The sequence below is a fragment of the Cryptomeria japonica genome, chromosome 7, assembly GCF_030272615.1.
Source record: "Cryptomeria japonica chromosome 7, Sugi_1.0, whole genome shotgun sequence".
Taxonomy (NCBI): Eukaryota; Viridiplantae; Streptophyta; class Pinopsida; order Cupressales; family Cupressaceae; genus Cryptomeria; species Cryptomeria japonica.
The window spans coordinates 196,752,726-196,774,448 of record NC_081411.1 but is presented as its reverse complement, the minus strand read 5'-3'; the positions used below and the strand labels follow the sequence as shown (position 1 = coordinate 196,774,448).

The window sequence follows — 21,723 nt, the reverse complement described above, 5'->3', positions numbered from 1 at the left end:
GAAGAAACTAATCTTCAAGAATGATGGGAATATCAAGTTTTGGAGCTCTAGGTTGATTTAAGGATAAGATCATATCTTTCTCTCATTTTTGATAAGAATGAAAGAGAGCGTCACTTTGTCATGAAAGAGATTGAAATTGTTTAGACCAAAAGAAATCAATAGGAACACCTAGGCTTCTTTCAGTTGGTTGAAATAAGCTATGGTTAACAGTTATGATTTCTCCATTGTGGGGAAAGTTTTAAAAACTTATGGATTAGAGAAGCAATAGCCTTCATGGAATATAGCCAAGGGTAGCCTAACTTCACATGAAATTGCTCAAAGGAAGGAATGATAACAAAGTTGGCATCCATAGATTTAGTGTGAACCTCAATAGGGAGTGTGATAGAACCAATGGTAGGACAAGAGAATCCATCAAATAACTTAATGACCACATTAGTATCATCATAGATTGGTTTATGCAAACGTAAAGTATAAAGATATTCCTTAGTGATAACATTAACCATGCAATGAGGGATCAATAAGCACACCACGACAAGGTTTGTCTTGAATCTTCGTAACTATGTAAAGAGGTCCATCAGGTGCTCTAATGGTCTCACTAGGTGTTATTTAGAGGATCCAGTTATTACTGAGCCCGGGTGAATCAGTAATAACAGTAAACTAAAAAATTTCAACAATTTTCTAATACTTCTCAAAAACAATTCATAACCAGTACCAGTAGCCACTCAAATCAGTCACTTAATGCAGATTTACCAAACTACTCATTCATATGTTCATCAATATGCATGCAATGAAAATATATAAAATCAACACATAAGCAAGTCATCCATCATATGAACACCAATATTTTTCATGCGGAAACCCAAATGGAAAAAACCACGGTGGGAATTGGTACCCACAAAAATTTGCACTCTTTCAGAATGCGTCTTGTTAAAAGTTGATTATTTTTATGTTATGTAATGCACCAATAGCTATGCATATGTAATTGTAATTGGAGTATATTTGTACTTTTTAGCCACTTGCATAAAGTGGCAAATGTAAACATTATGTTTTTAAAAAACTAAAAAATGTTTATTATTTGTGCAAGTTGTTTTGTATTAAAATAGGAAATGTACCCGTAGTTGTTTATTTTTTTTTATTTTTTGTTGTCAACTACCAATTCATTTGTGAACATGTATTGGTGTTAAAATAAATATTTACTGGTATTTTAATATTTATGTACTAATGATTTTTTTTTTATGTTTTGGGGGTTCAACATGGGAATAAGGTGACGGTTATTGGAACTATGTTATCTATTGATACTCTTCCCCTAATTATTATATTTAATTTATTTACATTTCACTTTATTATCAGCATTAATCTACTTAAAAAATCATAGAAGTAAATATTATTTGTTTATTTTCTTATAGCAATAATAGAAAGGTATTTAAATAAGAATGATGTGTTTAGAAAGTTATTAAGAATTTGAACATTGAAAATTGAAAATAAAAATTAATAGTATTATTTAAGATACCATAAACACATGCTATAAAATAAGTTTACCAATGAATCTCATAAGAAAACAGTTAAATAAAATACCTAAGTCCAAAATAAGTAATATATATACATTTTCACCTTTACAAAATAAAAAATAAAAAAATAGTAATTTGTAATTGATAAATCTTTATTTATTATTTAACATCTAAAAATATGATCAAACAAATAATTTTTTTTAAATAATATTAGAATGAAGTTGTATATTTCTTCCCTCGCAAATCCTACTCCCATTACTCGAACCCTCCCAAAAGATGCGAAGGATGGGTGGATCATCTATCATGCCTTAATCAGATATGCCGCATCAACTCCGATTGGGTATTGCTCTGATGTGCTCCTGCATTGCCGTCATATTACCAAATATAATATTTTTCTGATTTGATTTAGAAAAACACCAGTTACAAAATGATTACACATAAGCAAAATCTCAAACAAGGAGCAGAAACAAGAAAAGAACAAACTGATCAAGGAGAAACAGAATACATTATGATCAGCCCAACAGAAAATGGTAATCACACGCAAACGAGAACAAATAATTTTTGTATTGATCGAGGGAAAAAAAAATCTTACAATAATGTAGTGAACAGTCTAAGATAGACTGAAAGAGAGAAATGAAAAAATATTAATGAACAGTTTAGACAATCAGTTCAACTACACAAGAATAATCAGTAAGATCAATTTTATCACATAAGATCCATCAGCCACAGCAGTTGAAGACCTTGTAAAACTGAAAACAATAAGTTACACATCTTAAAAAAATAGATAAACCTTTAAGAAAACACATTACACTTGAAAAAGTTGTACAGCTGACTAGAACACTTAATGTCATCTTATTGAAACTGCAAAAAATATATATTAAACTAAGCACAATCCGTCCAAAAGTAAAATCCCTTGCCTCACGGCCATGAATAAGGGCCCGACTTGTCTAGGTGGCAAAGTGAAAAATTGAGAATTTAATCATTAAAAAGCATAGAATACATTTATTCGAAACTCTTGGCCTCCATGGAAGGGTCACTGCCACATGAAAAAGAAAGAAGAGGGATTTCGAGAGGACTAGTTAGGGATTGCAAGTGAAAAACAAATAGAACACTTGTGCCACTGTCATCAGAAGTAGCAACGTGGCAGCCATGGAGCCTGCAACCAGCCATGGCTTTGAAAAATAAGCACTTACGAACTCACTCCACAAGATCTTATACTTTCTTTTCGTATACTTATGCAATCCCCTTCTGACATCATCAATTACTTTGCAGTTCGAACGATATGGAATCCCTTGAGGTAAAGAGTTGAAAAGATATGCCACTTGATGGTTGCTTCCAAGGAAGTTCTTAATTACATCTGCCTTCCTTAGCACGGCAACATCTTCTTCGTTGTCTATCAGCTCATCTATAAATTTGCAAAACATAGTCATTGGCATAGGGTCGTACCTGTCTTTGATGCTCACTTCCATTGCTACAATGCTTCTCATTATTAAATCTGAGTCTGGCGTTATTCTGATTTGTGGTAAGTAAAGCGTTGATGTTTTCTCATCAAATCTTATCCATCGAATGGCTGAACATATTGGTTCAAATGCTCTTGCTGCTTTAAATAACACTGGGCTGATCTTCACTCCTACGCGGGTGAGTTCTACTGCTGATGGCAGCTTCACAAAAGCGATCGGTTCGTCAGGATTCTCGTTTGAGGAGAGTTTACACCAACGTCCACAAATGGCCTTTATCAAATCAACGCCATTCTTAAACCACAGCTGAATGCAATTGCCAGGCAACGACAGCTTCTTAAAGCACAACTGCATGCGATTCCCAGGCAAAGACAGCTTCTTAAAGCACAACTGCATGCGATTCCCAGGCAAAGACAGCTTCTTAAAGCACAACTGCACGCGATTCCCAGTCAAGGACAGCTTCTTAAACAACAATTGCATTCGATTGCCGGGCAATGCCTTTGCTTCAGTATTCCCGTAGGATCTAACATTAAAGCCCACAATACCGTGGTAGAGTACTTCAAGGAAATGAGAAGAGCTGTTAAAAGAATAAGTCACATACCACATAAAAATCTTATGACTAGTCGTGCTTGTGAGCAGAAAGAGCATTAAGAAGTCGAACGTCTTATTGGCCCCTTCCGTAGAACCCATCTTGATATGAAGAATTTCCTTCAAAATGCAAAGAGGTATTTGATTTTCAAATAAAAGTATATCATCCATTATTCTTTCGCTCATTGGACTTACGAAATTAAAATCAAAAACTAAATTGTATTTCCACGAAAATTTAGACACTTCCTCCTTATACATATCCTCAGATCCGCTAATTCTATGGATATAATTAACAAGAAATTCAAAAATGAAACAACCATCCCTAGTGACCATCCACGCCAATTCTTCAGAACCCCAGGGAATATGCTCACCGTAGAACTCCCTAATCTCCCTGTCCTTGGCCTCTATTCTTTGTTTAACAATTGACTCGATAGAAGCCCGTGGGTCTTTCAGCTGAATCCTCTTTTGCATCCTTCGAACTGCCTCAGATTTGGACATCTCCATCTCTTTCAGCTGGTTCTTCCTATAGTGAAAAGGACCAATGGAAACAAGCTGTGGACTGTACAAACTGTTGTGTGAGTCTCGTAGTGGCCTTGGCACGCGGAAGATACGAGCCGAGCTTAAATCGGGTATATCCTCTTCATTCATTTTGAGTCCATACCCCACTTTAATTACACAGCTGCTACTGCTGCACTCTCCTATTTCTACAATAGCCATTTCTAGATTTACTTGACTATTAACGATACTCTAAATCACCACTTAGCATTCGGAGTGGCTGAAGATAAAGTTGATTGAAATTTATGCTGAAGGTAAAGTCGGTGCAAGATTAGTATATATGCTGAAGGTAAAATCGGTGCAAGATTAGTAGAATATGACACTACGAAAAGTTAAAATGCAACGGGAAGACTATGCTTTCACTTTGTTTCGTTAGCGATACTTCACAGTTATTCTTCGGGAATAGGTGGTTTTTGCCATCGAATTTGTAATAACGTAATCTTGTATAGCTGCGTAGATCATTTTAATACCAGTGTTTATTTACTTATTCAAAGTATATATGATGTCCACTCTTTCCTTATTATTATTGGTATTGGTTCCTGCTGCATCCCCAGGATACTTATGCATTCATCTTATTATTATTGGTATTGGTTCCTGCTGCTAGGCAGGATACTTATGCATCCCCATGATACTTATGCATTCATCTGGGTCATTTATTTTTTTCAGCTGACCAATTAGCTGTGAGGATTTTTAAAAATTTGTCAGTTCTATAGTTTAAATATTTATATATATTTAAATAATTCAAATAACATTATTTATTTGCTTTCCTATTGGCTAATAGGAGCTACAGTAGTTGTAAAAATTATATTTTGAGTTTTGAAATTCTGTATGAATTAAATTTGGCACGTTCGGCAATTTTTTAAATGTGTTTTATAGTTTAAATATTTATATATATTTAAATAATTCAAATAACATTATTTATTTGCTTTCCTATTGGCTAATAGGAGCTACAGTAGTTGTAAAAATTATATTTTGAGTTTTGAAATTCTGTATGAATTAAATTTGGCACGTTCGGCAATTTTTTAAATGTGTTTTTTAAAGAATTTTTTTCCCAAGGCTATCGAGCATATTAAATGTTTTTAAAGTTGTTTTTCGTGCATATTAAATGTTTTTAAAGTTGTTTCCTGTGCAAATTAAATGTTTTAAGAGTTGATTAGTACATATTAAATATTTGTATCTACGATGGAGTAATTGGATGCTTTCTTGTCCATATTTCTCTGCAACACATTCTCGACTTTCCTCCTCTTTTGTTTGTCTACTTCTTACATTTTCAGGGACTTTGTATACATTTTCGACAGTTTCAGGGACATATCGAAGTGCTGGTATTTTATTGGTTTATTAAGTTTAATTTGTCTGTTCTAAATTTTCTTTTAATGTACACAAGTGCATTTTCTAATATTAGTCTGGTTTTTTTAGGTGTGCATTGTATTTTCCTTTTAATTTTTAAAAATCCTTTTGTATCATCGAAATTACTGAGTTGTTTGCTTGTATGTCAAGGTTTTGCAGATAAACCTTTAGGGTTTTCTGATAGACATTTGCAGTGATTTGTCAACACTGGAGCCTTGGATGCATTGTGGGGTATGTCAAATCCTATTGTCAACCCATGAAGTTCGAACGAGTTACATCCGGGCAGTGTTTATTAGATACGCTTTATTTTGTTTCTGGTGTCTGTAACTCTTTATACAATGCTTATTCAAAAAAAAAATCTTTTGAGTCATTTTGTCAAAGCTTGAAGACTAGAAAGTCCTAATTCTGATGGAAAAATCTTCTCATAAAAAATATTTTAAAAACTTTAAATGCATTTTTTTTAGGGCTTCCTACAGCTAAATGGCAACGATTGCAGGCCCTCTACTACATAAAAATCTATTGTACGCATTCACTCCAGAATATGGGCAGCACAATGTTCTTGACCAAGAATCTGGCAAACAACAAATTTTTAGTTTACCTCAAAGTCTTCTTGACTGTGCGTTTGTGGATGTTTATGATCTGTGACTAGTAATTATTGTTATTTTTAAATTTGAGTGAAATATTCTTTTGGTTTTTTGTGCAAATGAAAGTGTTAATAGAGGAAACAGCTTGACTTTTGTCAAAGGCTAAGTTAAACGTCGTCCATATGGAAGGGGATTTATTTAAGAGGTAAAACTTGAATTGGGGTTAACTGCAATTTAATCTCAATTTTCTTCATTAATTTTCTCCCAAGAACCCTAATTCTTTGGCAAATAATATCTGGGTTTTTTACTTCCGTCTTCAAAGGTAGCTTGTATATCTGATTTATATGGGTGCATTTAATTTTTTACACAGACCTACACAAATCCCTGTTGCAGTCATGTGTGTCGTAAATTCTAAGTATTTTTCCCTTTACCTCCTAACCCTTCTATCGTTTTCTTCTTTACTTTCATCAAATTAAGGTTCTCTTCGTTTCCTACAAAATCATTGAGAAAACTCAGCCTCTCTCCCTCTGTTGTGCATGGGGAGCCTAGCCTCCCGTCAAGATCTGAATTTGATGGTCGTATGGCCGTTTTTATGGATGTCTCTGTGAAAAATGCAGACAAATTTTTTTACCTAAGGAATAAAAAAACTATTTTGAGTTTTCTAAACTAGAACAGTTTCCCAAAGACAAAATCAAGGAAGTTGTAACATAAAACATACAATAAACAAATATAACATATTTTAAATGAGAGCTTTCTGAATCTTATTTTCGTAATTAGCTCTGAACACTATCTAATAGAAATAGCTAAATGCCAAAAGCTACAAACGTAGTTATCTATTCTCTCAAATTGAATTCACAGATGCCAATCATCTTATATTATGGATAGCTAAATACAGTTGGAGACCTATTATCACGGTTGTCTCAATGTCCCCCTCATCCTCTTGAGCAACAATAGTTCCCAGCGCAATAACAGCTAAATCCTCAATTGTCCATCTCCCAAACTTAGATTTCCATGGCATCTATTGAGGCAGAAACCAACTTTTGAAGAAATAGCAAGAGAACTGTATGCATCCACGCGCCCAACTGCATGTATTTGTCTTCCCAACTTAAATCTCCTACTTCTTCCCTTGGCCACGTGTTGGTCTTTCTTGACACATGGCATATATTTCCTTTCTATTTGGTTCAATATTTCCAATGTCTGTCTAATTATGAAATATTTTATTCTTAATAAAATATATTAATGGACATTTATATTGTTTTTCAATATACTTGAACCTTAGATTAGAATGAATTAAAAAAATTCAAGCTAGAATTTCAAGAAAATGCAGTGAACATAAGGAAAATAAAGTTTGTTGGTTTCTGATTACTGCTTATACCTCATGTTCAATATGATTCAAGTCTCTGTCTCAAGTAGTTTGGGCACAGTATCAGTGAAATGCCTTGCTGCATCTTCATTTGGTATACCCCATAGATATCAACTTTGGAATTTAGCAATTATTGTAGGAGAAAAAATAGAAAATTAAGTAGTAATTTTTTTATTGTTTTATTTATGTCATTTAGACTGGATAAAGCATATATGATTGGTTGGTTTTTTAATAAAATATCAAATTTTTAGTCAATAGGCAGATGTCTTGAATCAACACAGTGGCCATGCTAAGTTTATATGAGTTGTCTTCTTTAGTCAAGAGTGGCTCATGCCATTTTTTTGGCTACTAATTGGATTAGCCTAAAGTTCATAATCGAGTTTGGAATTTAAGCCTTGAATTAAAAATGGTGTAATGATTGTTCGTAAGATTTCATCATGCATTTCCTACTTTGATTTCAGCTTATCATAAGAATCTTGCATAGACGTTTTATAAGGGTTTGAACATTGTTACTTACCAATTCAATCATTAGAGTTGTAGGAAATTTGATCTGCTAAGCCTTTTGAACAATTGATTTTAGTAGTTTGAGATTAGATTGCTCATTGTGGTTTAATTTTACTAAGCAATAGTTCTAAGGAACTGTTTATGTGGTCTATATAGCTCAAATATTGTTTGATTTACATAGAAATGTTTAAATAACTAATTATTTCATTTGGAAATTTATAATAATGTAAGGAATTTATTTTCTTGTTTTATTTGCAATTTGTTTTAAAGAATTAGTTATTTGATCTACAAAATGAATGATAAAATGTGAGAAGTTTTGATTTTGATTTTAATTATAGTAGTAATAATTAAATTTTGCATTTTGTTCTCAAATACTTCAAAACAAATCATATGTTGTTTTTATTAATTAATGTTCCTTATCTTTCTGTTCAGAGGTACTACAAAATATGCAATGGTACATGCACATTTGCAAAGAACACAAAGTAAAAGAGATGACCTTCGCTCATTGACATACACATTCGTATTCCTTCTCCATAGCAGATTGCATCTGCAAGGTTACTAGGTATCTATACTAAACATGTATCTTGTTTGTTGTTTTGTAGCACTTTTTTTAAGGTTTTCCTCTATATTCATGACTCCAATCAAGTTTCTAAGTTCTGGAATTCTTTGCAAATTACAATCAAATGGCAGTATCTAACTCTTTGCTTCTACAAATTTCAAATTTATAATATCTAACTTCGTCCTCCACTGGCCCCTGTGTTGTTTCAGTACACTAAATGACACTCATGGATTGCCTTGGGTACATACTTATGCTTACAAAACTGGTGATATTGTTTCAATTTGTAGACCACAATATAGTTAGTCATTTATGATGATGGTAACAATACAATTTATTAATTTTATAATTTCTTATTGCTCATTTTTTGGAGTAGTTTCTCATGTTCATTGTTACTTATCCATTACTTAACTAGTTCCTATGCATTTTTTTCAAATTTGTTCATAGACATGTCAAGCCTAAAAATTTCTTACTGTTCTTTTAATCTTCTATCATGAATTTCACTCAGTTTAAGAAATGACTTATAAACATAGTAGGGGAAGAATAAATGCTCTCAGACAAAGTATTCGTAAAATTATAATGATTTGTATTTCTCAACTCAATGCATATTGTTGTTTTGCTTAAATTTAGGTTTAAGACATACAAATATACCCACTTGCTTTTACAAGCTACCAGTTGCCTTCAAGTATCGTGCACTATGTCTTAAAAAGAAAACCTTTATCAAACTAAAAGCTCCAAGCTGCACAATTAACCCACTTAACCTTAGTCTTTTTAGTTGTCTTACCAAAATTTAGCTCCAAAAAATATGAACAAGATTGTCGCAATTTTACTGTTACAACAATTTTATTTCTAAATTTTTTATTTTCCTACTATCTATTTTGAATAATATTTATTTTTTCTAATATAGGTACGCTGTAGGAGTTAAGCTATTTTTAATTTTCCTACTATCCATTTTGAATAATATTTATTTTTACTAATGCAGGTAAGCTGTTAGAGTTTGCTAACCCATTGAAGCTGATGGACATTCAAGAATCATCATTTAAAAAAATTATGATAAGAGTAAGGCCACACACATCAGAAGCTCTTCATCATTCAACATCTCTTCGCTTACATTTCATTCAAATATTCTAATTCAGTCCTTGTTCCTGCTTTAGAAATTGGAGCAACAACTGCAATGTTGAATGTTATCCTGCTAAAAAGGAAGGAACTTTTATACTATTATTGATTTCAGCTTCAACTTCTCAGCCACATGCAAAAATATTAACTTTTAGATTATTGAATTTACCTTGATCTTCTCAATCTTTTGGAAAAAATATCAACTTTTATATTATTGATAATTCCTCTCAACCTCGTGAAAGAAATATCAACTTAAGTTATATTATTGATTTCAGCTTCTACCTTTTGTCTGATAGAAAAAATACTAGCTTTTATGTTATTGAATTCACTTTTAGATTATTGAATTTAGTTTAAGCTTTTCAATCTTGCTCCATTTTCTATACCAATAAAGAGAACAAAGAGAATCCACGCATCGTTTACTTTCCATTACACTTCCTCCAACATTTTTACATTTAAGTAAATGCATTTCCTATTGTTTTCTACTCTAAACTAACAATACTATTGGCAGGAACTTGACGCTTTGCATCTCTTGTTGTATATATTATGCATTAAGTAGCCTCTAAGAAAAAATGCATTTCCTATTGTTTTCTACTCTAAACTAACAATACTATTGGCAGGAACTTGACTCTTTGCGTCTCTTGTTGTATATATTATGCATTAAGTAGCCTCTAAGCAAAAAGGTTAGAATTGCTGCATAATAATGTGTTTACTGTTTACGTTTAGATGTGTCTAACTATTAAATAGATATCTTAAATATTTTAATAGAATTGTAAAGAAAGAAAAAATAATTAATTATATTAAGGTGTCTATCAATATGTAGAAATTAACAAATCACATAAGTCATGTTCATAATTTTAGGACAAGTTTTTTATTGCTATTTTTTATGCAAAATCAATAGAAAATGGTAATCTCAAATGTTTCTTAATCTGTTGTTCATTATTCTTACTCTCAATATTTACCAAACTCAAATCATCATCAATATATTTATATTAAATAATTACCAAAATTAGAATTTTTTTTTTATTTCTATTTCTACATATCAATTATTCATTTAATATTCAAATCTCCACTCCATAATTCATTAATCTCAATTCCATATATAACTAAATAAATAAACAAATTAATCTTACTAAAAGTAGTAGGCTTGGCAAAGAATCCTACTTGTCTTTAGATTAGTATCTTTTAAATAACTCCCATGAATAAAAACCTAGCCCATGCCAAAGGGTTGTAGTTCAATTATTTGGACACAATTGATGAGGATGATGGTAAGAGATATAGATGTCATCATCAAAGTTCAAATCCTCTGAAACGCATTTGAACTAGGTTCTACCCCTTAATGAGGTGTCAACATCTATATATGCCCATGAAAAAAAAAAACCAGCCCATACCAAATGGCATAGTCGAGAATGAGAATTTAATGATTGAAAAACATGGGAATAAAGTTCTTGGCAATTCTTTCCCTTCAAGGGAGGGAGAGTTATCACTTTTCCTAATGGTACCATATGTTGATATCATGTGGGATTTGATAAGCTACTTTATTCCTTCAAAATACTTTGTAGTACTCATCATTGGACCATATTCTTGAAAGATTCATTTCCTGAACTTCAAACCAAATAAAAGATTGTTTAGGGAATTGTTTTAGAGCTTTATTTATCTTCAATAATCATTAAAATCGTTAAAGGTGTTTTCTATCCTCCCACGAAAGCATTAACGTCTACCCATCTCTACAAGCTAACCAATGTTTAAAAAAATGTGAAATTTGAGTTCGGAATAAATGTTTATAATGATTTCGACGGGATTCGTTTAATATTTACTTTAGGATTTTTCTAAGCACTAACAATTTATTTACTGCACATTGTACCTTTCTTAAATTATATATATTGTCTATTATTTTAATACCTTATTTCAAAAAGAATTACTAGGAGTAGTTCATTAATTTAGGGTAATTGTTATTCAATTGATTTACACTAAAAGTTTGTTAGAAAAATGATGTGTATTTTATTTATTGATTTGGTGAATTTTGTTAGTTCTTTCATTGTTTTAGGAGTTTATTATTTGTCTTTTGATTAACAATTTTTTTATTTTTATAACATCACTTATATTTTGTTACAATTTTTAATTCCTTTAAGATTTCATATGTCATGTTTATGTCAAAGTTTCACCATTACTTCAATTTTCTTTTAAGATAAAGAGCTCATCCAATTTCCTTTCATGATACCAACCCCAAAATGCAAGAGTAGTTCTAATCAAGGAAAGTACATTTTGACTAAGGCTAAGTTTCAAAATCCATCTAACTAATAAGTGATAAGTAGGTAAGCCTTCTAACACTAACAATTTAATTAAAATAATCTCCTTGGCATGTCAAACCGACCACCTATCTAAAGTTGTTGCGGCCTACCATTGGTTGATGTTAGCCAAAAATATTAATGCCAAATTAGTTTGGCTTGAGGCAGATTCTAATAACATTATTAAAAAATTTAATTGGTAAAAAAAACCCTCATCGAATATTAGAATACGGATAAAAAAGTCTTCGGATATCCTAAGGTCATTCCAAAAAATTAAAATCTTCCATGCTTACCATGAAGCTAATGGGTTGGCTAATCACTTTGCCAATGTGGGTGTTGGGAATAATGATGAAAAAGTATGGAGACTTGCTGATTGTTTTTCGGCTAACATAAAGGCCCTGTTGTTACATGATTTATCCTAGGCCAAACAAGCCAAACTTTTCCAATAAATGCTTATGTTACTTCTTGAAATGATGGACCAATTTTTTATAAAGTAGTGTGTCATTTTAATGCTATTTCCATCAACCTCACACACTTTCTAGGTATTTTGTTATTCCTTCTGGAGCCTTCTTGCTTTGTGTTCTTCTACCATTGTTGTAGCCATGGGAGGAGAAAGGATAAGGGTTGAACCTTTGAGTTGTAATGATATCAAGAAGAATAAAACTATATGGTGTATTTTGAACCATGGTGGACTTACCCCCTTCATTGAAAAGATTGCATGGTGTTGATGCTAGTGTTACAAAGAAATTTGTCAAGGGCTTGAAAGATGGGAAAATGCAAATTGGTGGAAGGAAGGTTGAGATTTATGAGAAGTTGGTCGCCAAGGTCACTAGTCTCTCCATGGAAGGTGCTAAATTTTACAAAGACAAAAAAATGTCAGACACAATAGTGAAAAGATTTACCAGAAATGAGGGGAGGGAGAAATTGGCTAAAGTGGATAAGAGAAGCTATGACATGGGTAAAACAAAATCTATATGTAATTTTGTTCTTTTTGTTCTAATGAAGTATGTTACCCTAGATGGAAGATATACTAGGGCCTTCAGGCATCATTTTGTTCTGCTAAATCACTTTAGGCATAAAGTGCAAATAGCTTTTCCCTTCTTTCTGCTTGCGTCTATCAACAGCAGCATTAAAGACCATAGGAAGAACAAAAAGAAATTGGTCCTTCATGGGGGTTTGTTATTTTTTATTCATGAACACATAAAAACCCTTCCCTCTCCTTTGTCTAGGGTTCCTGATGCCTCATATGATTTTGAGGATAATGATCATGTAAGCCTTTCCTTAGATGAGGAGGAGTGGAAAATTGAGATGGAGGATTTTGATATTGGGTCAAAATCTTCCCTGAAGCATGACCATAAAGTTATGAGAGGCAAATAATCCCCTATTTCTACCTCTAATTATGATTCTCTACCTTCCAATAATTCTATCTTGGATAAATTTGATCCTGTCCCCAATAGGAATGATAGGACCCCCTTCCCAAATGATCTCAATGCCAATTCCTCTAATCTTAGCTTAGATAGAGGAACCTGGATGATGCTTTGGCCATTGTCCATAATTCGGTTGTGGATAATTTCAAGATGTTTAAATGGGCATTCCATGAAATCAAGGATATCAATATCCAACTCTTGGAAATCACTAGCAAACAAGATAATCAAGGTGCAGAATAGTGGACCATGGATTAGAGGAAAGGAATTGTTGATTCCATGCAGAAAATGGTGAGTACTGTGGGTGATCTAAAGAAAGATTATGATAGAAAAATCTATATTTTGGAAGATGAAATTAAGAAAGAGTATGAAGGTAGATTGACTCAATTGGAGAATAAATTTTAGAAATTTAATGAGAACCTAATCTCTTTGGTCACATACAGTCACAAGGTGGTGAAGAACTCTACTGAAAGAATAAACACCATGGTAGGAAAACTGGAAATTCTCCATCGAAAAGGAGCTATTCAGGATGTGGATACCATGGAAAAGAAACAGGAGGAACCGGTTGGGCCATCCAAGAGAACCAGAGCTAACTTGAAGAAGAAATCTCCTAACCAAGAAAATTTCTCTTGATGTGACATAGTGGGAAGCTGAGGCTGCAAAGGCCCTACAAAATTTGTACTAGTTTTTTCCTCTTTGTTATCTTTTTGCTAGGTTTTGGTTTTTTGCTAGTCTTTTGCTAACTCTAGGCTACTATTTTTAAATGGCTATATCATTATGCAACTATTTGTATTAGATTTAAGTTAAAGAGTTTCAAGTCCCTTCAAAATCTATTTGTTTCATAAGAAAAAACAATTTTATTAACATTAAATTAATAGATATTTTATGTACATGGAATGTAGAAAATAATAAACTAAGATTTAAACTTTTGATATTTTACGTACATGAAATGTAGGAAATAATAAACTAAGATTTAAATTTTTCTTTACCATTATAAATTATTTGAGAATTTACTTAACTAAATAAATGAGCATTCAGTAAGAGATTTAAAAATTACTAAGTTTATGCAATTAATTTATTTGTTGATACATCTGACTCTAAGAATAAGAATTATTGCTAAATAAAGAAAAGAGGTAAATAACAAGATTAGTAAAGTCACCAAGAAAATTGAAATTTTATTGTTTTAACAAATTAAGAAAAAAATAAAAGTAAAAGAAAGTAATTTAGTGTTAATAGAAATAATCTTTTAATTTATATGTCCAATGTACATGGCCAATTTCAATATATAAAAATAAAATATTAGTCTTTATTTTGCAACTACCATAACTAATTTAAAATTATTTAAAAATTGAAAACTCACACCAAGTTCATCAGACACACAAAGATCTTCTAGAACAATCTATGAGTGTGAAATTATTATTAGTGAAATTATTACTATATATATAGTTTATTATTTTTTTGTTTTTGAGATGGTATTCAAGTGTTGGGTGATAAATAATTCTGCATTTTAATTAAAAGATAGTCTATCTAGGCATGCTATACTATTGAGATTCTCAAGTTAAGAAGCTTTGTCAAATTACTTAAGGTTCTAGAATAATGTATTGTCTATTGTTTGGATACTCTCCAAGGAAAGGCAAAAATAAGTGTATAAATAATATTTATACTTTATAGGAACTTTAATTATGTTTCCCATTTATTTTTTTATATTAGTGTACACAAAAATTTCTCTCGCAAGCAAGTAGAGAATAACATATTAGAATTTAATCCTACTGTATTATTATGAGAAATATTAATCTTTTCAGACAATTGACTTTTATATAACTATTTAATAAAACTTATGTTTATTTTTATATACATATATTTGAAAGTTTAATAAAAAGTTTACAATATGATTGAATAGAAAATAGAGCAGCCCCAAATAAATATATGATAAGAAAACTATTTTATTTAAAGTAACTTTATATGTTACAACTAATATATATATATATAGTCTATGCATTTTGAATAATGTAACATTTAACAATATGAAAGCAATATTGTTTAATTAGATTAATTATTAAATTTCAATATATCTATTTTATTTTTTTGGGTAAAAGTACAAATTTGTGTCACACTTTTATAAAGGAAGTGATCAACAATACAAATAAAAAGCATTTTGTTTTTGATAAAAATGCTAAAAAGTAAAAATTATAAAACATAGTTTGGTAATTTTGATATCTAGTATGAAAAATATATTTTTCCTTATTAGTACTTGTCGGGAATACTATTCCATTTAGTGAAGCTACTTTATTCAACTAGTTTGCACCAATCAAAAGTGATTATTACTTTTTCTTTAGAAAAAAACTTGGTTTTTGTAAAGTTAAGATTTATATTTTTAAATTTAAGATATTATAAAAATTATTTATCTACACTATGATTGGTTTAAAAAAATTGGTGTTATAGAAGCAAATTTTTAGGGATGATAAATATTTTATTTTTTCTTTTATTTCTTTGTATTTTAAAAACTAAAATGTCTATTTTAAATAGTTTTTTTCATTTTTTAGCATTTATAATATTGTAAATAAAATATTTTTTTTAAATAATCATATAAATTTTACTAATTATTTCTATCTCAAAATATAGATAATAAAACCAATTATAAAGATTTCATTTAGTTTAAATGAAATTAAATTAAAAATTAAATACGAATATTTCTATTAAAAAATTAACCTAATTATTATATGTATTCTTCATTATTATATTTTATATATTTTTAGAAATCATTTTATTTTTAATACTTTTTGAAAATCATAAATAATAATTTAATAACTTTTAGTATAAATTGAAATATTTTTCATTAAGTTATTTAAAAAATGTCTATTTTCACTTTTATAATAATTAATAGTTATTTTATTAAAAATAATTATAATTAATATTATATAAATATAAAAAATAATATGATATTATACTAAAAATTAGTAATTATATTTGAAATTAATTTATAAGTATATAAATTTTTTAAATTAAATTAAGATTATGCTTTTAAGAAGAATATATATTTTCACTATAAATTTTTATTATATTATATTTATTATATCAAAGAGTTCCCTATATGAAGTGAACCATCTACTTATTGAAATCAATGGTTTAAAACTAGGGAGAAGAATGAAGACTATAGAATTAATCACTTAAATTATATTAATTTTAAAAAAGATATCTTTTATAATAAAAAACTAAAAATATATATTTTAACATTATTTATTAGGAATTAATTTTTCATTATTTAAAATTTATTTTAATTATCTGTCTTTTTATTATAATTAAAAATTATTATAATTTAATATATAATTATTTATCTTATTAAAATTAAAATTATGATAGAATAATTATATTTTGAATTAAAATCTTTCTTTTCTTACCATTTTCTTTTAATATTTTTTTTTTTATTAGATATTATGTTATTCATTTATTTATTCTAATTCTTCCACTTCTTTTAAGGGTTGATTTTAAATTAAATTAAAATTGTATTCTAATTATTTGTGTTTTTTAATGAAATTACAAATAATAACTAAAAGATATTAGAATTTATACATTTTGTCATATTTAAATTTTATTTATTTTTTATAGATATTTAAATTTTATTTATTATAGAATAATTATATTTGAATTTTGTTCTAATTTATATAATAAAATGAATTTCAACTTAACACCTAAATTAAATGTTTAGAGTGATAGAGAAAGAAAGAGTAACTAACTTTTGATTACTAATTTCATGCCAATAATTTAAGGATATCATATGTCTTTGGGGGGTTATATTGATGGTAGCATGTCATTTGATTATTATCTCCATCTCAATCTCTCTCCTTTATCTATATCTTCTTACCTCTCCCTATATCTCTCTCTCTCTCTCTTTTCCCCTTCTATCCTACCCACTCTATCTATCTCTCTATCTCTCCCTCTCTCTATCCATCTCCCTCTCTCTCCTTCTCACTTCCTCTTTTTGCATCTCCCTACTTCTATATCATCTTTATCCCTCTCCCCCTCTCTCTACTTTTTTGTATATCTTTTACTCGCACACATTTTGTCTTACTCCCTCCTTATCTTTATATCTATATCTCTCACACTCACACAAACACACACTCCAGGGCCTATTTCTTCCTCCCTATCTTTATTCTATCTAACTATCTCTAGCTATTATACACTCCTCTTCATCTCTCTCACTCTCTCCATATCCATCTCTACCTCTCCATATATCACTTCCTATATCTTTATCTTTCTATCTCTCTATCTCCCCTCTCTAATTATCACCATTTTTCTATCTCTATTTATTCCTCTCCCCATTTTTCTCTCCTTCTAACTCTCCCTCTTACTCACCCCATCTATATTTTATAGGCTATATTTACTCTCTAGATACTTTCTATCCCTATATCTATCTCTTTATATCCTTATATATCGCTTCTCTCCTTGATTTTATCTTATCTCTCCCTATCTCCCCATCACTCCCTCTTTTTATATCTCTACTTCTTCTCTCTAATGTATATACACACACCCCATATTTATCCCTCTCTCTATATCTCACTATCTCTATCTTTCCCCCTCTTTCTTTCTCTCCCTCTCTCTAAAGTCTAAACCTTTCTCTATTACTTGCCTTTGTCATCTCCTTTCTCTCACTCTTGTCCCCCTCTCTCTCATTTTCTCCATATCTCTTGCACAATATATATTTGTCTATATTTCTCTCCATCTCTTTTTGTCTCATCTATCAATCACTTTCTATACATATATCTCTCTATCTCTCTCTCCCCCTCTCTATCAATCTATATTTTCCTCTATCTATATCAATTCCCCCCACTATCTCTCTCTCATGACCATCCCTCTATTTATCTTACCCTCCTCTCTATTTCTCCCCATCTCTCCCTCCCCCTTTTGCTCCCTATCGTCCTATTTATCTCTTTATCTCTACCTCTCTCCCTTTTTCTTTATGTATATCTCTATATCTCTCTCTTTCTCTTCCAATATATATGTGTGTGTGTGTGTGTGTGTGTGTGTGTGTGTGTGTGTGTGTGTGTGTGTGTGTGTGTGTGTGTCCCTTAATTTTCTCACCCTCTCTCTAGCTTTATTTGTCCATTTATTTATCTCTCTCCCTCTTCCCCTCTCTATATATCTCTAACTCTCTAGTTCTATCTCACTATATATATATATATATATATATCATCTCTCTCCTTTCCTTTATATCTCTCTCTCTATCTCTTCCTCTTTGTCTCTTGCTCTCTATCTCCTCTCTTTCTATCTTTATCTCCCCCTCTCCATTTCTCTATCTTTTTTCATCCTCTTTTTCTCTATCTTAATCTCTCCCCCTAATCTCTAGATATGCCTCCTTCTATCCATCCACCCCTCTCCCATTATCACTCTTTTTGGACCTATATATCCATATCTCTTTTCCTCTCTATATCTATCTCTCCCTATCACTTCTTTCATCTATCCCTCTATCTCTAGCTCTTTGTACCACTATATGTCTCCTTCTCTCTCTATATCACTTCCTATCTCTATCTTTATCTTTCTATATCTTCATCTCTCTCCAACTATTTATTTTTATCTTCCATATCTATATATTCCTCTCCCATCTCCCTCTCCATCTCTCTCATATCTCTCTCCTTCTCTCCATCTTCCTCTCCCCATTCTCCATCTCTATCTTCGACTAAAACTATATCTTCATCTTTTTCTCTATTTCTATGTCTATATCTTTACCAATCTCTCCCTCACTCGTACCCCTCTATATAACCCTCTTTCTAGCCCTATCTCAACCTCACTCTTGCGCTCACCCTATTGTAAAGATAATATGAGCGTGTTGCTAATAAAATTTGATTATCTTCTCAATTCAAAGGTTTCATTTCAGTTATGATTGAATCCTTGTAAGTGGATGCATAGTTGATTTTAAGCTATCACCTCTCAATTAAGTCCTTTGTTGTACAAACAACATCATGACCACAAATTGACTTCATGCACTACACAAATTTATCCAAAAAATAGACCCAATTGACCTTCCACATCTCTTTGGCACACCCATTGCACACCAAAGTGCAAACTAGTTTATATTATTTTTATTAAAATAAGAGTTGTATTTAATATTACATAAATATAATTTTAAAATAACAATGAAAAAAATTATAATAATTAGAAATTCAAATATGTTTATTACAATTCAAAATTATAATAATTAAAAATTAGAACAAATATTTTTATTACAATACTATGATGGCAAGTACTCGCCACTACGTGGGACTTGTTTTTTATTACAGACATTATTTATTATTATTTTTTTGTATGAGATTAATTATAATATAAACATAGTTTTATTTTATAATGTATAATTTTTTTTAACATATCTAAGATGACTTTTCATTTCTTTTTGAAACGACATTAATACCTAGTGTATAGGCATATTTTTTGTTTGTTTTTCCTTTTCAAAAAAATTTAGTGTGTGGGACAAAGACCCTAATGTTTTGGTAAAAAAATTGTATTTAGTAAAAAATTAAAAAAATATATAATAGTCAAATCAAATATATTCAAAATTATAGTTTTTAGAGAGACTATTCGAAGGGTTACAATCTTGCAGATTATTCTGCCATGTTGATTTGATTTGCTAGCCCAACCCAAATTTTAAAACATAAAAAACTGAAAAATATATATAGATCATTAAATAAATTTGTTTAAAGGACCATTAAATTTGAAGGAACCTTCAAAAGAGGTCCCTTTCATGACTTAAAATTCAAAAAACATTAAAAATTTAAGAAACCTTCCCATAAAAATAAACCTTTGTTTGATGAAAACCATTCAAATGAAATTGTTTTCTATATTTTTCTTTTGTACTCATACAAATTTCTAAGTCCCACAAATCGAACACAATATTCCCTTGTGTACATATAGGTAGACAATATCTTCATTGCTTTAGTGGGAGGATAGATAACATCTTCATTGCTTTACCTATTTTACTTTTTGGGTAGGGTTCTTAAGATTGTGGAAGAAAAATAGTGGCCTCCTAGATTAAAAAAAAAAAGAGGGTTCTTAAGCTTTAAGAAAATTCCACATAAAATCTTTCGTTTGGCGTGTAGGGCTGGAAACAATGTTTTCAAAAAAAATATGATCCATCCATATAGAGTACCCTCGATGAAAGTATTTCACGGGAATAAATTAGTCTTATCAACTTTTAAGTTCCACACGCATGAACATGTCCTTGCATGGTTTCTACACATTAATGATAATATCTGACTTTTTTTCTACATTTCTTACATATTTGTGTAATTTACAATATTGAGAAATATCTTAAGAGCTATCAATTAGTCACAAAGATTAAATTCTTGTAGACAATCTCATAGATTTTATCCTACAATGTTTTCATCAAACTAGATTTCTTCTAGTGTATGAATTGAAGTTTCCAATGTATCAATGTATCTATGGATATGAAATTTTAATATAGGTGGATGGAGATTTCAATATTTGGCACATGATATGAAATTCTAATATAGGTGGATGGAGATTTCAATATGCCGCACACTTCCACCAACATAAGTATATGAAGTCATGTGGACAACTTGTATATGTAATTAACATCAGATAAGCAGTATGCCTACATTAAGATTATTGATCTACCCTTATATTATGTTATTAGAAGGAGGTGAATATCATTGGAAGTGAAATGTGAAGAGTATAATATTGTATTTCGGGATCCACTAGAGGTATCAAATGGGTTTCTTCTATAAGAAGTCTTATACAATGTTACCCCACCTCAGTGTTGCTATTTCTATCCTACATGTATTAAATATTAGGGTATCTTAGTAATTATCATCGAGTGTTGTGTGGTCTCTCTTCTACATCACCTTTTAATAATTATTTATATATATGTGTCTTATCATTATTTTAATAATATAAAAAATATATTATAATTTATTGGATTATAAGAATGAAATATTGAATGTATTTTTATAGAAGAAAACAACATATTGCATAGATATATGTACAACTATCCTAGGAAAGAAGAGTAAAGTTTTGGAAATTCCTCACATTTAAATTTAAGTGAGGGTAAGAATAATAACCATAAGGACCACCTAATTATCATTAAGATGACGTGTGAGTCCAAACTATCCCCATAATAATATTAAAATGGCCTAAATATTTGTGGCTAATGTGTTCTTTTAAATAACTGCAAGCATAAGCATATTAATTAAGTGGATAAGGAAAATGGATAAGGGTGTGAAATCATATGAAATGGGTTGAGTGATAGGTGTGTGAAAATGCACAATAATGTAGATGGATGTTATCAAACAATTAAACTCAATATGTATAGAATTTCACAATTTTTTAATGTCTATGTATCAAAAAATGCCCTCAAAATAAACACCAAACTAGATATAGAAGTCATGTTTACAAAAAATTTACTTGCACTTTAATCCTATTTTGAGG

The 21,723-nt window shown here is 30.3% G+C and overlaps 1 protein-coding gene across 1 annotated transcript; it reads right to left on the bottom strand.

Moving 5' to 3' along the window:
* Positions 1-2,587: 2,587 nt before the first annotated feature.
* On the bottom strand, positions 2,588-4,270 carry LOC131056357 (UPF0481 protein At3g47200-like). The gene has a single exon (XM_057990716.2). The coding sequence runs from the start codon at positions 4,268-4,270 to the stop codon at positions 2,588-2,590; it is 1,683 nt and encodes a 560-aa protein (XP_057846699.2).
* Positions 4,271-21,723: the final 17,453 nt, after the last annotated feature.